General features: G+C 35.4%; 1 protein-coding gene across 12 annotated transcripts in view; it reads right to left on the bottom strand.

The window, feature by feature from the left end:
* LOC114652093 (albumin 1-like) overlaps positions 1-17198 on the bottom strand; it is a 116062-nt gene extending 98864 nt beyond the window's left edge. For 3 of the 12 annotated variants that reach the window (XM_051928303.1, XM_051928304.1, XM_028802281.2), the window contains exons 1-10: positions 17033-17196; positions 16105-16162; positions 12973-13105; positions 11049-11260; positions 7971-8106; positions 5749-5846; positions 5385-5514; positions 4955-5175; positions 2253-2385; positions 212-309 (exon numbers count right to left, since the gene is read on the bottom strand). In XM_051928303.1, the coding sequence (XP_051784263.1) occupies positions 212-309; positions 2253-2385; positions 4955-5175; positions 5385-5514; positions 5749-5846; positions 7971-8106; positions 11049-11260; positions 12973-13105; positions 16105-16162; positions 17033-17093 (1280 nt within the window). In that variant the 5' untranslated portion in view covers positions 17094-17196. Of the gene's footprint in view, positions 1-211; positions 310-2252; positions 2386-4954; positions 5176-5384; positions 5515-5748; positions 5847-7970; positions 8107-11048; positions 11261-12972; positions 13106-16104; positions 16163-17032 lie in introns of all 12 variants that reach the window. The other 9 variants (XM_051928306.1, XM_051928305.1, XM_051928307.1 and 6 more) reach the window with 8 other exon arrangements.
* Between the last annotated feature and the right edge of the window lie 3005 nt (positions 17199-20203).

The following is a 20203-nucleotide window of genomic DNA, read 5'->3' as shown; positions in this document are numbered from 1 at the left end:
ACAACATGTTCCATGCTGATTAGCATATGCAAATAATATTTGTTCTGTACTCTATACATGTGAAAGTAATGAAAGTAATAACTCTAGATTTTACTGTTTGAAGTTCAATATTTGAAATATGTGACTCAAAAATGTGCTTAATATATTTTCATGTAATTGCATTCATTAAAAAGTAAAGGATTAAAATGTTTAGTATAAAACCATTACTTACAGCTTCTCATATGCTGCTTTTCCTTGTGTACTGACAAGAGCACAAATTTTCTGGAAGTGACTTAGATTGTCTTGCACAGCGGCATGAAGTTTTTCATCCTAAATAGCATTAGAGCATTAGAAAAATATCGTTTGGCAAGAAGCTCTTAGGAAATTATTTATTTACTTAATTTTTTTAAAACTTATTCAAATAATTTATTATCTTAAACTATATACATAAGGAAAGGTTTATACAAGCAAAAAGCAACACTGTGTGTTTTGCTGGGTTTGTCAGTGTCAAAAGAGAAAGATATCTGTAAAGAAATATGCTCATAAGGGTAACCTGCCATCTGCTGCTGTGTTATAACTCAATTTAGGAGCAAATAATAAGGCACTGATTATACCTGTTGCAGGTTTCATGATTATAGTTTCTCATCTTTCTGATGACTTAAGGGCTAGAAACACAGTGGAAACCCAGGCAAATGGACAAGAAACTCTTGATTGAGAAGAGCATGGTCTTTCTCTTTTTCTGAGGAATACCAAAAACCAAGCAAAGAAGGGCACAGGCCAACAGGTACTGTACATCAACCTGCATAACCATTACTAGTCACATGACTAAAGAGCTAAAGAAAAAGGTGTGAATGGACGTAAAGGAGCCAGATCACAACTAAACAACAAAACAGACAGAATTCAATCCTTTTATAGAACTTACTACTTCATTAAAAGTCTTGATCATTTCTTTTCGAACAGAGATCCTTCAGGACTTAAAACCCAACAATAGCATTTATTAAAATTCTAAAAATTCGGGGATCATCAGTGAGGGACCATGTTCGCTAATACCTGTTTCTTCTTGTTCCTTTTAGGATAAAGTAAACCCGCATTTGAAAGAAGTACTGTATATGTCGGATTAACGGGCAATTCTAAAATCTATACTGTGATTAATTGACATTAAAAACTTGAAATACCTCATTCTTAAACACATTTCAAAACCGTATTTTAAACTGTGATATATATTATTTAGATATGCATACAGACATTTGTGTTAATTAATGGTTGTCTGCTAGTTGCTTTTTATTATGTTTTAACTTTTGGTGCTTTTATTAACTGAGATTTGACACACAGTTTGGATACAGCATTTAAACAGGTAAAATACATAATAAGGCTTAGGAAGAAACAGTCTAAATCTTTGCTGTCTTTTATTGTCAATTTTCTTGTGAAGTAAAATCATCTTTGTTTTGCACATACCGTTGATAACTGTTTAAAAACATCAGTATAATGCAAACCTGTAAATTTCCAAACTGTTTAATTACATTAGAGCTGTGGTAATTTATTCTTATGGTTAATGAACGTTTAAAAATAGAAGTAAATGCCTTTTAATAGAGTTTAAAAATAAGTGATGAACATATCCAGATAAAAATGCGGTTTTATTTTGGTGATGCAATGGTTGCTAATTATTGCTAATTTTGAAATAAGTTGTCTTAAACGGAAGTTAACTCTCCTTGAAAAATCAGTTCTCTTAATATTACCAATGATTCCCTGAAAAGCTCAGGAGCAGATTCGTAAGTATGTGGCACAGCAGATACTGTATAGTAATAGCATATTTGTCAGAGGGCGCCATTTATCCATTCATTTATAACTTTTTTAAAGCCCACAAATTAGTAAACATTTTCTTGATGGCAGATCGAGTACTCTTGAAGGAGCTTAATTTTGGCACATGGATATAAACCTATAGTTGCTGTGCTCGTACATTTCATTATGACACTTTTAAGTATGAGCCATAACTGTTACTTTTGATTGTCAAATCTTTACCGGCATTACATCTTTTTTTAAAAAAAAAGTGGTGGTACATGATATGTGCAGTATTGTAAAAATACAATAACAAATAAAGTCTAGGACTAGCAATACAGTGACGTCTCAAGAATAATTAAGGTCAAGCACTTGTAAGATCCCCTAATAAAAACAATAAGATAACAGAACATATATGCAGTATATTTGAATATTTGAATTCTGTATTTGAATAGTCTTATTGCACAAAGTTCCTTTTCACCCTTGGAGCAACTTACTGCTTTGCCATAACACTCTGGAGGATTCTCAGTTACACAGCATTTTGTCAGTTCATCTTCATAACCCTTGGCTATCCTTAGCAGCATCTGATTAGACAATTCTGGGTGTCTTCTTGCGTATTCATAAAGGAATCTAAATCAAAATATAATTTAGTATTATTTTAACAGTAAATTAATTTACAGCATATTTAACTTTCCTAAAAGCAGAAGCACAGTTATGACTTGCTGAAGTTTATACAGTGGATTGCATTTTGGGTTGAATTGGGAATCGTAATGGAATGACTAAGTGATGTTGGCAAGTTAAGTTTGACGTAGGTCACAAAGGAGAAAACCCACCTAAACACCTCCTCTGGACACTGAGAGTGTTGTGTCTGTGTGGGGCTCTGTTGACTTTTCATCATCTAATGAGCAGACTGCTTCAGTTACAAAAAGACTTTACTGAAATGGACCTAGATAACTATATCCCTTTGTGTACAATTTGACAGGAACATATGTGATGAAGTGGGTATATTAGTTAGTCATCATAAAATATCTCAGTTTGTACATTAACCCTAAAAATATAGCATTGCCTTAACAAATTTAAAACACCTTTATTGACATTCCTACATTTCCAAACAGTAAAGTACTTCTTCACAATTATTCTTTGTGATATAATTAGAGGTTCATTTGGAAATATGCCATATAAGTTCACATTCCAAAATCATCTCCATCAAATATCAATGACTTGAGGCCAATCCTGTTGAACTCTCAACTTTCCAAGCTGTTTGAATAGTTTGTTTCAACTTGGATTATAATACTGAAGTTAATTTAGATTTTATGCAGTTGGGATGTTGATAAAACCATTCTGTAACATATAGTCTATTATTTTTGATGGATTTCATGTATAAGACCGCCTATTTTTAGTGTGCATGATAATTAGAAGTGAATTTGCCAATGCATTTGTCGCTTACGTGTGTCATATAATAGCAGTACAGATCCTTCATGACCTAGGTGTGAGAGCAGGACTGATTCCACAGGGAACCAACATTGTGACTGATAATTGTCAGATAGTCAAGTACCAGAGGCACTTCTCTGAATGGGAACATCATTCATGTGGAGCTGCAGAAGAGACTATATTTGGGGCTTATTTTCTCCCTGGTATTGATTAATAGTGCTCTCTTGGACAGCATATTCCACTGAAATATATAGGGATGAAATGCATTTGGCTCAGGCATGGTCACCCTATGTTCTTTGTACTTCACAACAGTGTTTGAATGATCTTGGTTGTTGGATTGAGGAGGATAAAATGAAGCTCAACCTAAAAAAATGTCACCTTTATGAGATATCAGATTTATTTAGCAACTCTTCAATGATCAAAACTTTCTAAAAGTCTGCATTGTAGTGAAGATTTTAAGGGTTTTCATCGAGGATTACTCTATTTGTGTATGCTAATGTCAGCCAATAGGAAACCTTTCTTCTTATGGTGTTTGAAACAAGCTGGCGTCTATAATGCCAAATTGTTTTTCTTTTATAAAGACTAGGTATGCCCTGTTTTGGAATATGCTGATTCCTTTTTGTACTTCTTTCTGACTATTGACTAGACTAAAATGCTAGAAACAGTAAAGAAGGAGGCCAGTAAAATAAAACTTGGTTATAAGGTACACAGGATATCCAGATGCAAGTCATCCTAGATTTGGGTTCTCTATACATCTGGGTTCTCTGGAGAGATGCACCAAGTTTTGTTTGAACTTCACTAGAAAATTGATTTAATCTAAGTTCAGTGATTGGCTGCCCATATTTAGAAAGGAGATTACTGATCACCATGCAAGGAACTCATGTAAACTATTTATTTCAACAGAAAGATGTGAGCAATCTCTGATCCCATATACAGTATGTGTAGAATATTAAATGATAATAGGTTTTAAATTTTGAGTGCAAAGTTTTTTGAATTTATGTAACTACATAATTGTCTATTGATAACTACAGTATTTAAATTTATATGTGCAGGGTTGTTTTTTTATTTCTATAACAGCAATATAATTCAGTGGTCTTAATGAATTATGTTTTAAGAAACCATAAATGTGCTGAAAGAGTGAAAAAAAATCCAACAACCTCAAAATGTCTACCTGGTGTGGCATTCTTCAACTATACTGAATTGCATTCTCTGAAATGAATCATGCAATGGTAATATTGATGGTCTCTCTCTTGCTAGGCAACCTTAGCATGGAGTTCACTCCTAGCTGTAAGCAGGAGATAAATAGAAGTGTTATGTCACAAATGTATCTGTTGGCTTCCAAGACACTGGGGGGGAGGAGAGTATCCTTCTGGAAGGTTAACATGCCTGTATACTTTTTATCCAGTAAAATGCAGTATTTCACCAGGGAACTGTAATCTGTTTCTAACATATTCTACTATCAATAAAAAATGTGCTTTCATTACATTTGGGATTCTGCAGATTTGGGAGACCAAAGAGACAGACTTGAAAGACAATACCATTATGAAATACAAGAAGAGAAAGACAGAGGTGATTATTTCTTGCTACCTCACTAGTATTAAATACCATTAGCCTGGAACAAGATAAGTATTGTTAGCTCATTTTCCACAACCCACCAACCATACAAGCTTTTTGACTCCCTTGGTCATGTCCTTTAAATTCAGTTTATCTATGCAATGAACGCACCTGTAGTTATGCATGTGACAATTCAAATGAACTTAAGTCTTACCCTCCAATGAACAAATCCTTCCCTGCAGCAAATTTATCACAGACATCTGCATCTTTAATGTAGCTTTCTACTTTTTCTGAGAGGTCTGCTGGTTTCTCATCAGGTTCCATATGTTCAATGCAGTGTCCCTTTTCCACTATTGAAAGCTTACAGCACTCTGCAAGGTGTTTGGTTCTTGACACAATATCATCACGTGCACAAACGTCCTCAATTATTTGTTTCTGCAAAATTAAACATTTTTTTACATATCTTTAACAATATTATCATTTTAAAATTCACCACTTTAATTTGATCAAGTATGATCTTACATTTTTCTGCTTTATGTGATGTCATATTTTATGTTATGTGATCATAATTAAGAAATGAAATTATAATAATGACAACTATGTTGAATATAAATAAATTTAATACATTAATAATTTGTAATCACCCTTTCTTTCATGCACTTCACTGAATCACCAGAACAGCATGTGAAAACAGAGGATGTTATTTTTTGGGTAATGTCTCCAATTTCTTCTGGTGTGGCTTGTGGTAGCTTTTGGCTGTACTGAGCTACTTTCCTAAAAGAAGAAAAACATTTGGAATAAAATAAAATAAAATATATATGCAGTATATATATATATGGTGTTAATTTAAGTAAGAAATCATCTGTACATTTGACCTTGACCTTTTGTAAGAGAAAATACAGTAGTTCTAGCTTTTAACAATCATTATTATAAGTATAACCTTGCAAAACAACAGCATTTCAAGTGACAAAGAAAAACGTAAAAGTGATTATAATGATGAAATCTTACTTTGCTTTTATAACTCGTTCTCCATATTTTTTGCTGATTGCACATAAGGAATGTGACTGAGCAGTAACGCCAGCCAAATAATTTCGAACTGGTCTGCCCTGTTGAAAGAAGGGAAATCATTTCATTTAGTAAATAACTTCAGATTTATTTACCACCAGAACAGTAAATTAGTGTGGCAATTATATCTTTTGATAAAGCAATGACAGGAATGGTTGAAAGGTATAAATCTTTACTTTTCCTTTAAGAAATAAGTGCCAGATATGACTAATGTGACATTATATTGACAAACTGATTTCTGCAAAAATAGATAAAAAGATTGTTTGACTTGTAAACATAATAAAAACAATGCCTTAAGTGCAAGTCATTGATTGTTTTTATTGTAATATTCTGCCCTCAACAAGAAAAAAAAGCCTAAAATCTGATCTGTAACAAAAAACAATACTAATATATTATTAAACAAATACAGAGGATTCAGAAAGTATTCAGACTCCTTCACTTATTTCTCATTTTGTTATGTTGTAGCCTTGTGCTATAATCAATAAAATAATTTTTCCCCATATCAAGCAACAATCAACACCCCAGAATAACAAAGTGGAAGCAAGATATTAGAAATTTTTCACATTTATTAAAAATAAAAAAGTGAAATATCACATTGGCACACTTCACTATGTACCTTGAAATTTGGCTCAGGTGCTTCACATTCTATTGATCAATACTGAGATGTTTCTACACTTTGTTTGGTGTCGACCTGTGGGCAATTCAATTGGACATGACTAATAAAGGCTCAAACTGGTCTATATGGGGGTCCCACAAGTGATGCAAGCAAGAACTAAGCCATGAGGTCAAATGATTTGCTTCCAGATCTAGGGAAGGCTACAAAAAATCCTGCAGCATTAAAGGTTCTCAAGAGCACACCTGCCTTCAAAATTCTTAAATGGAAGATGTTTGGAACAACCACAGTTCTTGTAGAAACTGGCCAGAAATGACGGAGAACCCGATCGTCACTTTAGCTACACTCCAGAGATCCCATGTGGAGATGGGAGAAACTTCCAAAACGACAACCATCACTGCAACACTCCACCGATCAGGACTTTATGAACAGTGGCCAAGCAGAAGCCTCTTCTCTGTAAAAGACACATGGAAGCCTGACTGGAGTTTGCATAAAGACACCTGAAAGACTCTAAAACAAGATTCTCTGGTCTGATGAAACCAAGATTAGTTTTACGAGGATATCTGGAAGAAACCAAGATCTGTTCTTCACCTGTCCAGTAACACTCCAAATGGTAAAGCTTAGATGTGACAGCATCATACGGTGGAGTTGTTTATCAGAGACAGGGACTGGGAGACTAGAGCAAAGTTAATGAAAACCTGCTCCAGGGCAGTCTGGACCTAAGACTGTGCTGAAGGTTCACCTTCCCACAGAAAAATGACCCAAAGCACAAACCACAGACACATCATAAGTGGCTTAGGGGAAACTCTGAGAATGTTCTTCATTTGCCCAGCCAGAACTTGGACTTGAACCCAATTAAACATCTCCATAAAGATTAGAAAACAGCTGTCCAGCAACAGTCTGTATCCAGCCTGACACAGCTTGAGAGGATCTTCAGAGAACAATGGCAGAAAATCCCCAAATCCAGTTTGTGAAACTTACATCATACACAAAAAGACTCCTGGCTGTAATCTCCACCAAAAGTGTTTCAACAAAATTTTGAGAAGAGAGTCTGTATGGTTGTGTCAAGGTGATATTTCAGTTTTTTATTTTTAATTTAGAAAAACTTTATCATTCTGGGGTATTGAGTGTTGTTCGAAGTAGGGATAAAATAGTTTTAAATCATTGTAATTGAAGACTACAACAGAGCAAAATGTGAAAAATGTGAAGCAATCTTAATATTTTCTGAATATGCTGTAGTTAATGGTGATTTGACTGAATGGATATTTAATAATGATTAATAAAAATGAAAGTTTGATATAAGTAATAATAAAAAGGAGAGGAATCCAATAACAAATAATATAATGTTTTTTTGAAGAATTACTCCTTTCTCTAGAACCATTCTTGTTTAATTTTGGATGAATTATTTTTTAACATTATTTTAAGAAAAGATCACTTCCAATATTAACTTCTCTATTATTTTTATTACATATTTTTTCTGTAAGTTAAGCAAACTAAAGAATAATGCATTCTAGAGTATTTAAACTGAAAAAAATGTTAAAATTTTACAGACCTTTTCATAAAAGCAAGTGTCTAAATTCTCCTCCTGTGCACAACATTCTTCTGCCAAATCACCAATTCTCTTAGCAAAGTCAATGATTATACGTGGCTGCATCATAATATGCATTCTGGAGAATCTATAAATAAATCTGTGGAATTTAAAAATGTTAGAAAATATTAGTTTTTTTTTTTAATTTATTAATAGTTGTTTGCTTCTGGTGCAGTCACAAAGTTAAATTTATAGCTAGAATGAAACATATAGGCCAATCAATGCACATGTTAAACTGATTCAAATACACAAAAATTATATTTTGGAAGAAGTGAAATTTCCAGACCTGAAACCCTAGTTTCTGCTTTGATATCCCTAAATTAAATAAATGTTATTCAGTTTGACACAAATAAATAAAAGCACAAAGCCGGAAAGCATACTACGTATTAGCAATGGGTTATGATCAGTAACAGAATGAGTTAAAATAATACTTATGTGAATTAAAGTTAACAACATTGATTACTGTGATATGAATATTCTAAAGAGAAAGCATTGGTCATTGAATGCATAAGTTTGAATGAATTTTCTTATATATGTGAAAAAAGATAATGCTTAATTATGTAAAACATGTGTAGTTAAAATACATATTCTTAATATTATATCTGAAATATAAGGAAACATATTTCCCCTTAATTTGATCTAACCAAAATAATTTCTAAATATATTGTGTATAAGCCATGCCATATACTCTATGTCCAGACCCAAGACAGATCTCCCATGCATTATCTTTTTACCTGGAAAAAGCTACACACAGTCTTCCCAATGACTCAAATTAATTTTGAACTCCTATATAACTCACTGAAGGTAGTTGAAGTCAGTTGCACATAAGGCTTTAATTTAAAACCGTATTACCTACTTAAATGAACTTGGTTGATAATAAGTTTATAATGTTTCCTGTGTCACAGTGTGACTTTATACAGAACATATCTAAAAATAAGAAACATCTACTCAGTATCACTTGAACTGATTATATCTTCAATGCCAGGTTAATATATTTTTTAAATATAATGTAATATTCAAACATGACAAATATCTAGAAATCTAAACTCTTTAAAATATATTTAATATGTATTTAGTTTTTGAGAAGGCTAGGCCCAGTTATTGCTTTCTGCGGAATCTTCCATGAGTTCTTGTGAGTACTCCTGTCAGCCTTCTCTCCAAATACCCAAAGGTGTGCTTGTTTGGTTAACTGCTGATTCTGAACTGGACACCATGTGAGAGTGAAGATGGGGCAAGTAAAATAGTGCTTCATCGAGGAGTATTTTCTGCCTTACACCAGATGCTGCCAGAGTAGGCTATAGTCCTGATTTGGACTAATAGGATTTTAGAACGTTATGTTGTTTGATTTGAAAAGTTAATGCTGTGTTATAAGAACACATTTTGTACTTTTTTTCAGAAGCAACAAACTTATATTACATTAATGTGATTTATTTTAAAAGAATAATTTCCAAATATGATTATTAAATGATGGAGCTACTGCCTCAAGGATATCTAGTATCCTTTTTCAAATCTTAAGTCCAGTTGCTGTCTCCTGGCACTTTTCCTAGATGCTCTAGGTTTGCTCCCACAGCCCCAAAGACACGTGTGGTGAACTAACTTGTCATTTTAAACTGATCTTGTGTGAATGTAACTGTGGCACCTTGTCCAGGGTAAATTTGATTTCTGTGTTGTGCCTGATGCTTCTAAAAAAGGCCCCAGATGCTTGAAAGTTCTGGACGTTTTGAAAGAACCATTAATAGGCATTATTTTTATTGTATTGTTTTACATTTAAAATTTTCTGAATACATTCTATCCATTTTAGATGAAGGACTCTACATTTGAGTATATTCAGCATTTAGATACATTTTCCGTATTTGGCATAAACAATGGTTTCTAGTTAGATGGAAAGATTCCATGTAACTTGCCTGAGTCTGGCCAAATCTAATGTATTGCATAAAGGGTAAAAAAGTTGTTCAATTGTACTGTTTTTGGTCTGAGTGAGATTCTACATGGTGTCATACACATTCGCATGCGAGGCAGCTAAAGGGCTTGAATAAGGGCAGTTCTGAATCAGACCGAGATTTGACAGAATGCACTGACTCTTTTTCTCCCTTTCCTGCAGACCATTCACGGGATATTCCACCTGGCTCTCTTGACATCACTTCAGGGTCCGAGCCTAGGGAAGAAGACCTTGCCGGCTCTGGCCCCTTTGATGTCACGTCTGGGCTCGAGCCTATGGCTGAAGACCCTTATGAGCCTGACCCCTTTGACCTCACTTCCTGTCTTCCCCTTTAAAAACCTCCATCTTTTCCCTCTTCCCTCAGTTATGTTTTGGACTCGGGTTTTCTACACATCAGTGCTGTGTAACATTTTTACAATTTTGCAGCTAGGATACCAATTATACGGGAGGCTGCCCCAAACCTTGCTATGACTTGTGGTCAAGTTTGTGACAATGGGTACAAAGTTCATGCTTTATATAGTCGGTTATACTGTAGCTGTAAGTGAAATGACCAATGACTAATAGCGAATATACAGTGCTTGACCTATAATAATAATAACAATAATAGAAGAGATTGTCGAGATGGAGAACACCACTGTTATGCACAATTTGGTTGTGAACACCAATCGTATCATTGGCGCCAACCAACAAGACATCATTCTCTGTAGCAGAAGCTGGAGACAATATCTACTATTCATCAACCTAGCCATTCCAGACAACACAAATATCTCAGTCAAAGAGGTAGTAAAACTCAGCAAATACAAAGACTTCGAGATGGAGATTTTGTGCATGTGTAACACAAAGGCATGTGTGATTCTAGTCGTAATCAGACAACTTGGAACTGCTCAACTAGGTCTTTAAAAATATCTTGAAGAACTACCAGATAAACTGAGTTCTGCCCAGGCACAGAAAATCGTCCTCCTTGGAACTGCACACATACTTTGTAAAGCCCTTACTATCAGATAATAATGACCTCAGGAACCCATTGTGTTCCCGGTAAAAAGCAACCAGCACAAACTGAGAAAAAAAAACAAAAGTAATAATAGTAATAATTTTTCACTTACGCTCCCGTATATGCCAGTCTGTTGTCTTTGAAGGCTTCACATTTTTCCTTTGCTGAATATGTTTTTTTCACTTCCTTGTGCCTTGGAATGCTCTTTTTACGTTCCATGAAACACTGATGTCTTTCATCTCCAGTTTTGGCACAGCAGTCTTCAAGATTGTTTTTATTGACTATCTCATTGGATGCACAAATTGCACTTTGGAAAAGTTCCGCCTATAATATAATACAAGAACATTGTTTTAATACATCTGATGCATATATACGGTGTCTATAAAAAGACTACACATCTTTGCCAAAATGGCAGGTTTTGTGTGATAAAAAATGAAAGCAAGAAAAATCCTATCAGAACTTGTCCCACCTTTATTGCAAAATTGCAATCTGTACAAAGATGGTGAAAACAAATTAGAGACTGTTTAGGGGAACACTGGTTCACACTCCAAAACAATGCCAGTTTTGAGTGTCCAGTAAACCTAACCTGCATGTCTTTGTTGATGGGAAAGGACAAACCAGACAACCTGAAGGAAAACCCATCCATGTTTATCATGATTGATAACAAACAAGCAATGAAATATGGGATCAAAAATGTACTGTATGTCTGTCTATATTTTCAATACCCAATGCTTTAAAATGTTTTCTTTTAACAATTGAATTATACAGTTTTCTTAATTTTGCCCAAAATCAATGTAATTTGTAATTTATTTCTTTCCTTTGTTAAGAAAGCCAAACTTTTAGTGACCTGAATTAAATATGAACATGAATTAACATGAACATGAACATGAATGAGACATGAATTAAATATATAGTGACTAGCTTGTACTGATGACCTGCGGTGGGGTGGCGCCCTGCCCGGGGTTTGTTTCCTGCCTTCCATTATCCAACCCGCTATATCCTAACTACAGGTTCACGGGGGACTGCTAGAGCCAATCCCAGCCAACACAGGGTGCAAGGCAGGAAACAAACCCCGAGCAGGGCGCCAGCCCACCGCAGGGCACGCACACACACACACTAGGGACAATTTAGAATCGCCAATTCACCTAACCTGCATGTCTTTGGACTGTGGGAGGAAACCGGAGTACCCGGAGGAAACCCATGCAGACACGGGGAGAACATGCAAACTCCACACAGGGAGGACCCGGGAAACAAACCTGGGTCTCCTAACCACAAGGCAGCTGCACTATCCACTGCACCACCATGCTGCCCTCTGTAAAAGAGGCAATTTTTTATTTCAGTTTAACCAGTGAAATATTAGTAAATGACATTTAATCTACAGCAAAACAATCTAGTCTGGAAAGACATTAAATGACATAGCATTCTCAAAAATGCTTACCGTACAAGAGTAACAGCACTGGATAGAGTATCAGTCCATCACAAAGCCCACTCACATGCCCACCCGCAGTCACAATCACATATCTCTAGTTTGCAATCACCAATTACCATGGACGGAAACTAGAATATCTAGAGAAACCTGCATCAGCGATAAAGAAAATATGCACACTCTGCACGAACATTGATCTTGTGTGGTAGCCTTAACTTCTGGTCTTCCCTTGTCATTCCAGACAAACACTAAATGTTCAAAAGTAAAATTCACCATAAATGTATGAAACATGTAGTACCAAGACTACACCTGCATTTTTTATTGTGTTCAGAATATAATGTATATAAACTGGATGTAAAAAAACATGGTATTATACAATTAAACTCAAATCTAATAAAGAGGCAGTTGATTTAAAATGTACATGATGCCTAACTTTACTATACTATGCTTCAAATGTAGTAAAAATGGGAACAGTAGATATATTTGTAATGTTGTAGGCAAGATATACATTTTTGTAGAACATTTGAAGGAAAATTTGAACATCAAACTTAGCTGGAATAAAAATTTACAGTGAAAACAATAGAACAGAAAAATATTTTAAAACTTTTACTTCATTTTTCGAGCAGTCTGCAGATGGGTTCTCTCCACAGCAGGCACCTGCAGCAGTTGTAATTTCCCTCGTCAGTAAAACAAGTTCTTCATAGCCACTCTCATGCAGGTTCTGGGAAAGAGCGACTAGAACGCTACAATATTATAAAAAAAATTTTAAAAATCATGTTTTAGTTGGGTTGTTTTATTGTTGCTTTTTCGAGACCTAATCCAGGACAGAACCACAACCCAAATCTAGAAATGTCTTGTACTTTAGACAAATATTGAGATTCTAAATTATTTAGAGCACAGTATACAATTAATTTAAGAGCTCATTTGAAAAAATAATTAGAGAAGCACAGATGTAAGTTTGAAAAATTGAGGTGCAGGTATAACAACCAGCAACTCAACATCATTAAGACAAAATAGCTGATGGGGGACTTCTGGCATGCGAGAGTCTGAGACCAGTCACCATCCACGGAGAGGACATGGAAGTGGAGCAAAGCTACAAGTAGCTGGGTTTTTCCCTAAACAAAAAAAATGGACTGGTCTGACAACACAGTGGCACTGGACAAGAAGGGCCTGAGCAGACTGTACTTGCTAAGCAGACTCAGGTCTTCTGATGTATGCAGCAAGCTGCTGGAAATCTTCTACCAGTTCAAAGTAGGCATTGTGTTGTTCTACGCTGCAGTCTTATGGGGAAGCACAATGCCTGAACAAACATATCAGAAAAGTCTGTTCCAATGCAAGGTGAACCCTGGACACACTTGAAACTGTTGTGGAAAAGAGGATGAAGGCAAAAATGACATGCCATCATAAACAATCTCCTCCAGGAGGTGTTATCTTGGAGCACTTTTAGCCACAGGCTCATTCCACCATGGTATGCTAAGCAGCGACTCTGAGGGTCTTTTCTGCCCACTGCTATCAGGCAATTCAGTTCTTCCTCCCAAAGTATTTTTATTAACGATTGATTGATTGGCTGTATTGTTTGTCCTATGAGTATGCATCCTTGCTTTTTATGTTCCTGCTGCTGTATGTATCTGAATTTCTTCATGGGATTAATAAAGTTTATCTAATCTAATATTCCATAAGATTTGTAATATTTTATTTTCTCAGTTAAATAAGATTAATCATTTGCTCTCACATTTCATTGTGTATTTCAAAATGATATTAACATTTAAGTATCTTTTTTGTTTGATCAGTAACTTATTTGGTAGGCAGGGTATAATAAATAATAGTGTTTGCTTTTAATGAACATTCTTCTTCATCAGCAGAAATTTTTTAATATTTATACAAATACTAGCCATTCCCTGCATCTCCGTTCACTTAGTAGTGAAACAGGACAAACTTTAAAACTTTAAAAATCAATAAACAAAAAGATATCGCTAGCTAAGCGGAGGCAAGTTACGCTCCAAAACACAGAGGCAGACCGACTCCCCCCTCCTGACATCATGCTTCCCCCTCCCCTTGGCCTGCAGCCTCTGTCCCGGATTAGTAGTTCTCTTGTGTAAAGCAGACAGACAGACAGGTAGACGTTGGATTTTATATATAGAGAGATTTACAGTATAAGGAGCAAAGAAAATTCTGATATTTAAAAATAGGCCAATGGAAAACTGCATTAACAAGATTATGCGTCTTCCAAGGAAAAAAAAGTTAGCTTGGAGGATATTTGCTCATTGAAAAAAATACAACAGAATTTTATTTTTTATTGGTATTCTCAAAAGTACACATTTTGAATTTTGCTGCTAGTATGTAGTTCACCTGGATTGCTATTTTAAAAATAGCTACTGTAACTGGGAAAGACATCATTGTCATGTCTTTTGACCCTTCTCACCAAGTCAGTCCCCATAAATAACTATATAATGAGTGAATTATTGAAGGTGGGAAACAGCTTAAATAGAGTGTTTAACACCAGCTACATACATCTGTGTCCATCCATCCATTTTCTGAATGTGCTTTTTGAAAGCTCTGGCAATAATAGGAGTGTTTTTTTTGTTAATGTTGAAGTTGCAATGCATTTGCTATTCATAAGTGGTATGTAAAACAACTGCCTTTATTGCCAGGGACAGAATTGAATTTTATAAGAGGCGGGAGTTGATTAATTGTTTACCTGTTTTTTTATTTTTATTTTTATGCTTTTTTAGTATTTATTATGTTAATATCCTCTCTTCTTCATTTCCACTACCAAGGCATGCATATGTTGGTGCATGTTTTAATGTGTCAAAGGAAACTGTTGTTTTTCCTATTATTTTAAACTATGTTATCAGACTGGTTAGCATACCAGTTTGTTATTAATGAGACTACTAAACTGCCAGGGTTTTATTAAGGCAAGGACTAATGTGTGCATGTACGGATGCATTATTCATTTTCTGCTATTTTATTATATATATATATTATAAGTCTGCAAAGAGCCAATGCAAATCCTGCAAGCTTTGGGTGGTAAGTGGAAACCAAAATGAGACAAATACCCATTCAAAGCGTACTCACTCACTCACTCACTCACTCACTCACTCACTCACTCACTCACTCACTCACTCACTCACTCACTCACTCACTCACTCACTCACTCACTCACTCACTCACTCACTCACTCACTCACATGCACAAGCACACTCACTCACACACACACACTGGAACAGTTTTTAAACTGCCAATGAATCTAACTTAGCACAAGTTTGTGATGCTGGGGGAATGGCAATATGCAGAGCAATTTCGTGTTGACGTGAAAAGCACATCTAAACTCCAAACACAGTGAGTGGGCCAGGAGTCAAACCTGGCCTCTTGACCTGTAAAGTAGAATTACATCCTATTGCACCACCATAACACTCAAAATTGAAATTTACTAGTCAAACTAGCACACTTTTTCACATGGATTCTTTGGATTGCATTAATTTAATGCAGATAATTTTGTTGTGTAATTTAGACATCTGACAATTTCAGTTATTAATTGTTAGAGAGTGCCCTGTGTTGGCTGGGATTGGCACCGGCAGACCCACGTGACCCTGTGTTTGGATTCAGCGGGTTGGAAAATGGATGGATGGATGGATGGATGAATTGTTAGAGAGAAGAATTCTGCAATGAACAACTAAGCCACTACCAACCAATAAAAGTTTAATATTAATAACTAGTACAGATAAATGTGAAATATACTTACAAAGCTTTAAATCCTTCTTCTTTTACTTCTGTGAAGTGTTCACATAGTCGGTTGGTGTCTAAAAGACATTTCAAAGAGCAAAGTCAAACAAAATATTTTGAAACAACCAAAGTAGTTTGTATTTATGAAGTGATAAAACATTTTATTATTTGTACAGCAGTAAATATTTTTGTAAAGAAAACTGGTTTTCTTTCTATCAAATTAACATTTTATAATTAACTCAAGATTGGTTAAGCGTAGCTTGTATCTGAGAGTCAATTCTTGTAAAGCAGTTTAAAAAGTTTATGTTTTATGTAAAAAAAAAAACACTGTTTGGGTTGATGTATAAAGCAGGCTTTAAAGAAAAGAAGTCACTCATTTTAATTGCTAAAATCATAGTTTTGTTTCAGAATGTTGACTATTTTTTACCTTTCACATCATCTTGAACCATTACACATACAGGAGTCCAGATGACTATATACTTTTCACCTACTGCCTGCTTTGCCAACACTTTATTTTATAAAATGCTTATATAGAGTACTACCAGGATAGCTTTTGGGAATTGAAAATAATTATCAAAAAATGTTACATCTCTGTAATGCTTGAAAGAAATAACATTACCTTAATAATATAAAAATGTGAAAGTGAGTCAGAATAGTTTGTGTAAGTTTCTGCACAATAAAGTCTTTCAAATTCTAATTTTAAGCCCAATTTTCAAGAACATATTATAACCATAAAATACTAAAGCATATATTAACATTGTGTTTATAAATAAATCAGACCTAGCATAATTCCATTTAAAATGCTTGATAGTTTAGTATTCAATCATTAGTGTTAGTGTTAACATATTAAATCACATTGGTTGCCTTCAATATTAACATTATTAGAAACAAACAAGCCAAAAAGGAAAATATTTTTTTTTTCATCAAACTCTGCTCTTGATACTGACCTGACTTCCCAAAGTGAGCTGAGATCAGAATTACAAATGAAATTAAAGTGGCCCACTTCATTGCTGAAAGGGTGAGTTGTCAAAAGATGCAACTGACAAGTGCCCTCATGCAAAAAGTGTAGTTTTATACATTTATGGAATAAATTATTAATCTGGACTTTTGACTTTTATTTATTTATTTTTTAATCCTCAATTGCTAGTATTTGGAAATGCCTTAAATGTCTAACAATTATTAATAGGTTATGCAAGACTGGCCAGAATCATATATTCTGAACTTACTGGCCCTCAAAGTTGACTCTTTGCTTCATGTTAAAATACTTTTATCAGATGGCAAACATTTAAAGCAAAGTCTTATAAAATGAAGAATACAGCAGTTTTAGTGGCTTATGCGTCATATCACCTTTAGACAGAATTAATGTGTTTAACTGTTACAAATGTGAATATTCTGCCTCATGATACAAGAGGATGAAAAAAGACTTCATCCTCATCATCATAAAATCGGGGGAAGCTTTTTATATGTTATGTTTAGAATGTTCTAATGTTGCTATTTGCATCCTATATGGGATGTTGAGGCATGAAAAACACAACTCTAAAAACAGAACGGCTCAAAGTGTTACATAAATATGGAATGCATACGTCTATGGCTATATTTTTACAATTGCTAGTAGTCAACAGACTTTCTGGCTTTGCTGTCAACATCACTGTTGGCTTTAAGGCTTTCCATAAAACAATTACCAGCTGTAATTCACTGCTCAAACCAAAGAGGTACTAGTGAATGCAGGAAATATTATTTCATCATTGAAACAAAGCTCTCCTGGCTAATGTGTCTTTGCAAAAAGTTCTCATTTTCCATAAGCAAGAATATGTGGTATTGTAGAATTACAAGTTTTTTAATCAAGACTGGCCGTCTCAGTTACCTCCAATATAAGTCTTCATCATCTGCTTCACGGAGTGAGTCCAAAAGAATGTGTCATAGCTATCAAGTGTTGTCAGAAGTGTCACAATCTTGTATGGCTAAGTATTCACTGAACAATCCTAGGGAACAACTACACTGCTCCACTTTTGGGGATGCCAGAGACTAATGACAAATTTTACTGAAATGTAAAACTAACTTTAACCAAAATAGCAAAAACTCACAAGAGGCAAATTATACAAAATGGCAAACTAAAGTAACTGACGAATTACTCAGTGCCCCAGCGATCAGTCAGGGGCCTGAAGTGCCCTTAAATACAGTGTCAGGAGGTAGCCCCATTAGCTGCTCACCTTCTGGAGACACTGCTTTCCCCCAACCTGAACATGACAAGGGGAAAGCAAAAATCGACAAATAAAAGCAATTACAAAAGCTATTCAAGAAAATTAATAAATAGTTAACAGAATAAAGAAAACTTAAAGAAAATAATAAATAATAAAATACATACAAAATCTTACATCAACAAAAAACACATGACAGCTGTGGCTACTACAGAGCATCTTACACCCCCAAACCTCAGCCACAACTGCACTGGACAATGCCTTGTGTTCAAAAGAGTATTTATTTTAAGTAAAATAGCTCACACAGGCTTCCTTTTCCCAAAAATATCTTTCCACGGTATAATTTTTCTTTTATTTTATTCTTTTCTCCACTCTTCTCCAGGCACACTTTGTCCTCCCTTCCTGAGTAAGGTGGAGCAACCTTTCTTTTGCCACACACAGGAGTACTTCTGGTAGAATAACCTTGCATCAAGGAAGTAGTTCCAGGCCAGGCAGAACCTCTCTACAGTAAGGGATCCTTCTTGCAGCCAACCCCACCCACCCCCCGCACCCCCCATGGGTGGCTCTCAAAATATCCCAGCAGGGCCACCCATGAGAACTACAACTCCCGTGCCACCATGTGAGTGAGTATGTGGAAGATCCACCAGATGAATAATAACATCCATTGTGTTGTGGATGTATATGACCCCAGTAGGCAGTTCCCTTCAATACATTCATAAAGACCTCTGGGCTTGACAAGGAATTATCCATCCCAGGTGAGATGCCTGTTGTCCAAAACAATGAGATAACCCCCCTCTCAGCGAGTTGCTTCCAGATATCTCAAAGATTGCTTGACATCAGTTTGTAAATTAAATGCCCTGGCAAAAAAAATGAAACAGTTCAGCATCAATGCAGATTCTGATTCCCTATCTTGATGCAGCTCTGGATTTGAGGATATCCTCCAAATGTGGAGCAAAAAACTCACAAGTATACTTCCTTCTAATGGTGTGGCAGTTTACTTTGAATTGCCTACCTCCTGATGGCATAGTACTAGAACTTGAAACACCACCTGTTTGGGGTGATGCAATGGGCTCTGGAATGATTCCTGCTACCCAGGAATACCCCTGGTGGAACCTCAGGCAGCATGACAGGATGGCCTTAGGCAGGACTTAAGGAAGATACTCATTAAAGACCATTCCTACAGCTGCAGACAACTAGATTTACAAACAACTCTCTGTCAGGGAGAGCAGGACTTCTAGAGCACTCTGTCAGGGGGAATTTAACTGTGAAACAAGAATCAAACAAAGAACTTGACTCGGATGGGCAGGAACCTCTGGCAGGAGGACTGGAAGACATGCAAAAAGACTGAAATGGCTTTAGTCACAGATTCTGGTAGCACAATTGATGTGGCTGGTGTACACTCTTGCTGGTGGGGAGCTCAGTCTGGGTGGCAGGGAAGACTAGAGCTGATTACTTGATTTGGACAGCAGTGTAGTGTAGTGTTGGCTGCTCGATCTGGACAGAAATGTAGCCTGGAGATGATGGCTCAAAATGAGCATCAGCAAAGACTGGGGAAACTTGGGAGAAGAGTTCTCAAATTTTCCCTTTTGTATGAAAAGTTTGCAATGAGTTTAATATACTGTATACTGTAGTTAGATTCCAACACTTTATAAATGATTAAAAACATCATCCAAATCATATTAATACCTCTGGCCAAAAATTCTTTGCAAAGACTCTGAAGACAAGTTCAAATTGTTCTGAATTTCTAAGGTTTTGAATAAGTAAACAGAAAGTTCTACTGCTGATAATCCAGTTTTCATCTTTGTACATATGGCATCAACACCAGTGAAACTTTTAAACAAAATACGGTTTTACAGTTTCGCTTTTTATTTTTGAAGGCTGGGGCATTCTCTAGTGATTTTAAGAAGAAAGAATGGGAAA

Source organism: Erpetoichthys calabaricus, chromosome 5 (assembly GCF_900747795.2).
Source record: "Erpetoichthys calabaricus chromosome 5, fErpCal1.3, whole genome shotgun sequence".
In the NCBI taxonomy this organism is placed as follows: domain Eukaryota; kingdom Metazoa; phylum Chordata; class Cladistia; order Polypteriformes; family Polypteridae; genus Erpetoichthys; species Erpetoichthys calabaricus.
The sequence above is the reverse complement of the archived record's forward strand: the minus strand, read 5'-3'. Positions and strand labels throughout refer to the sequence as shown.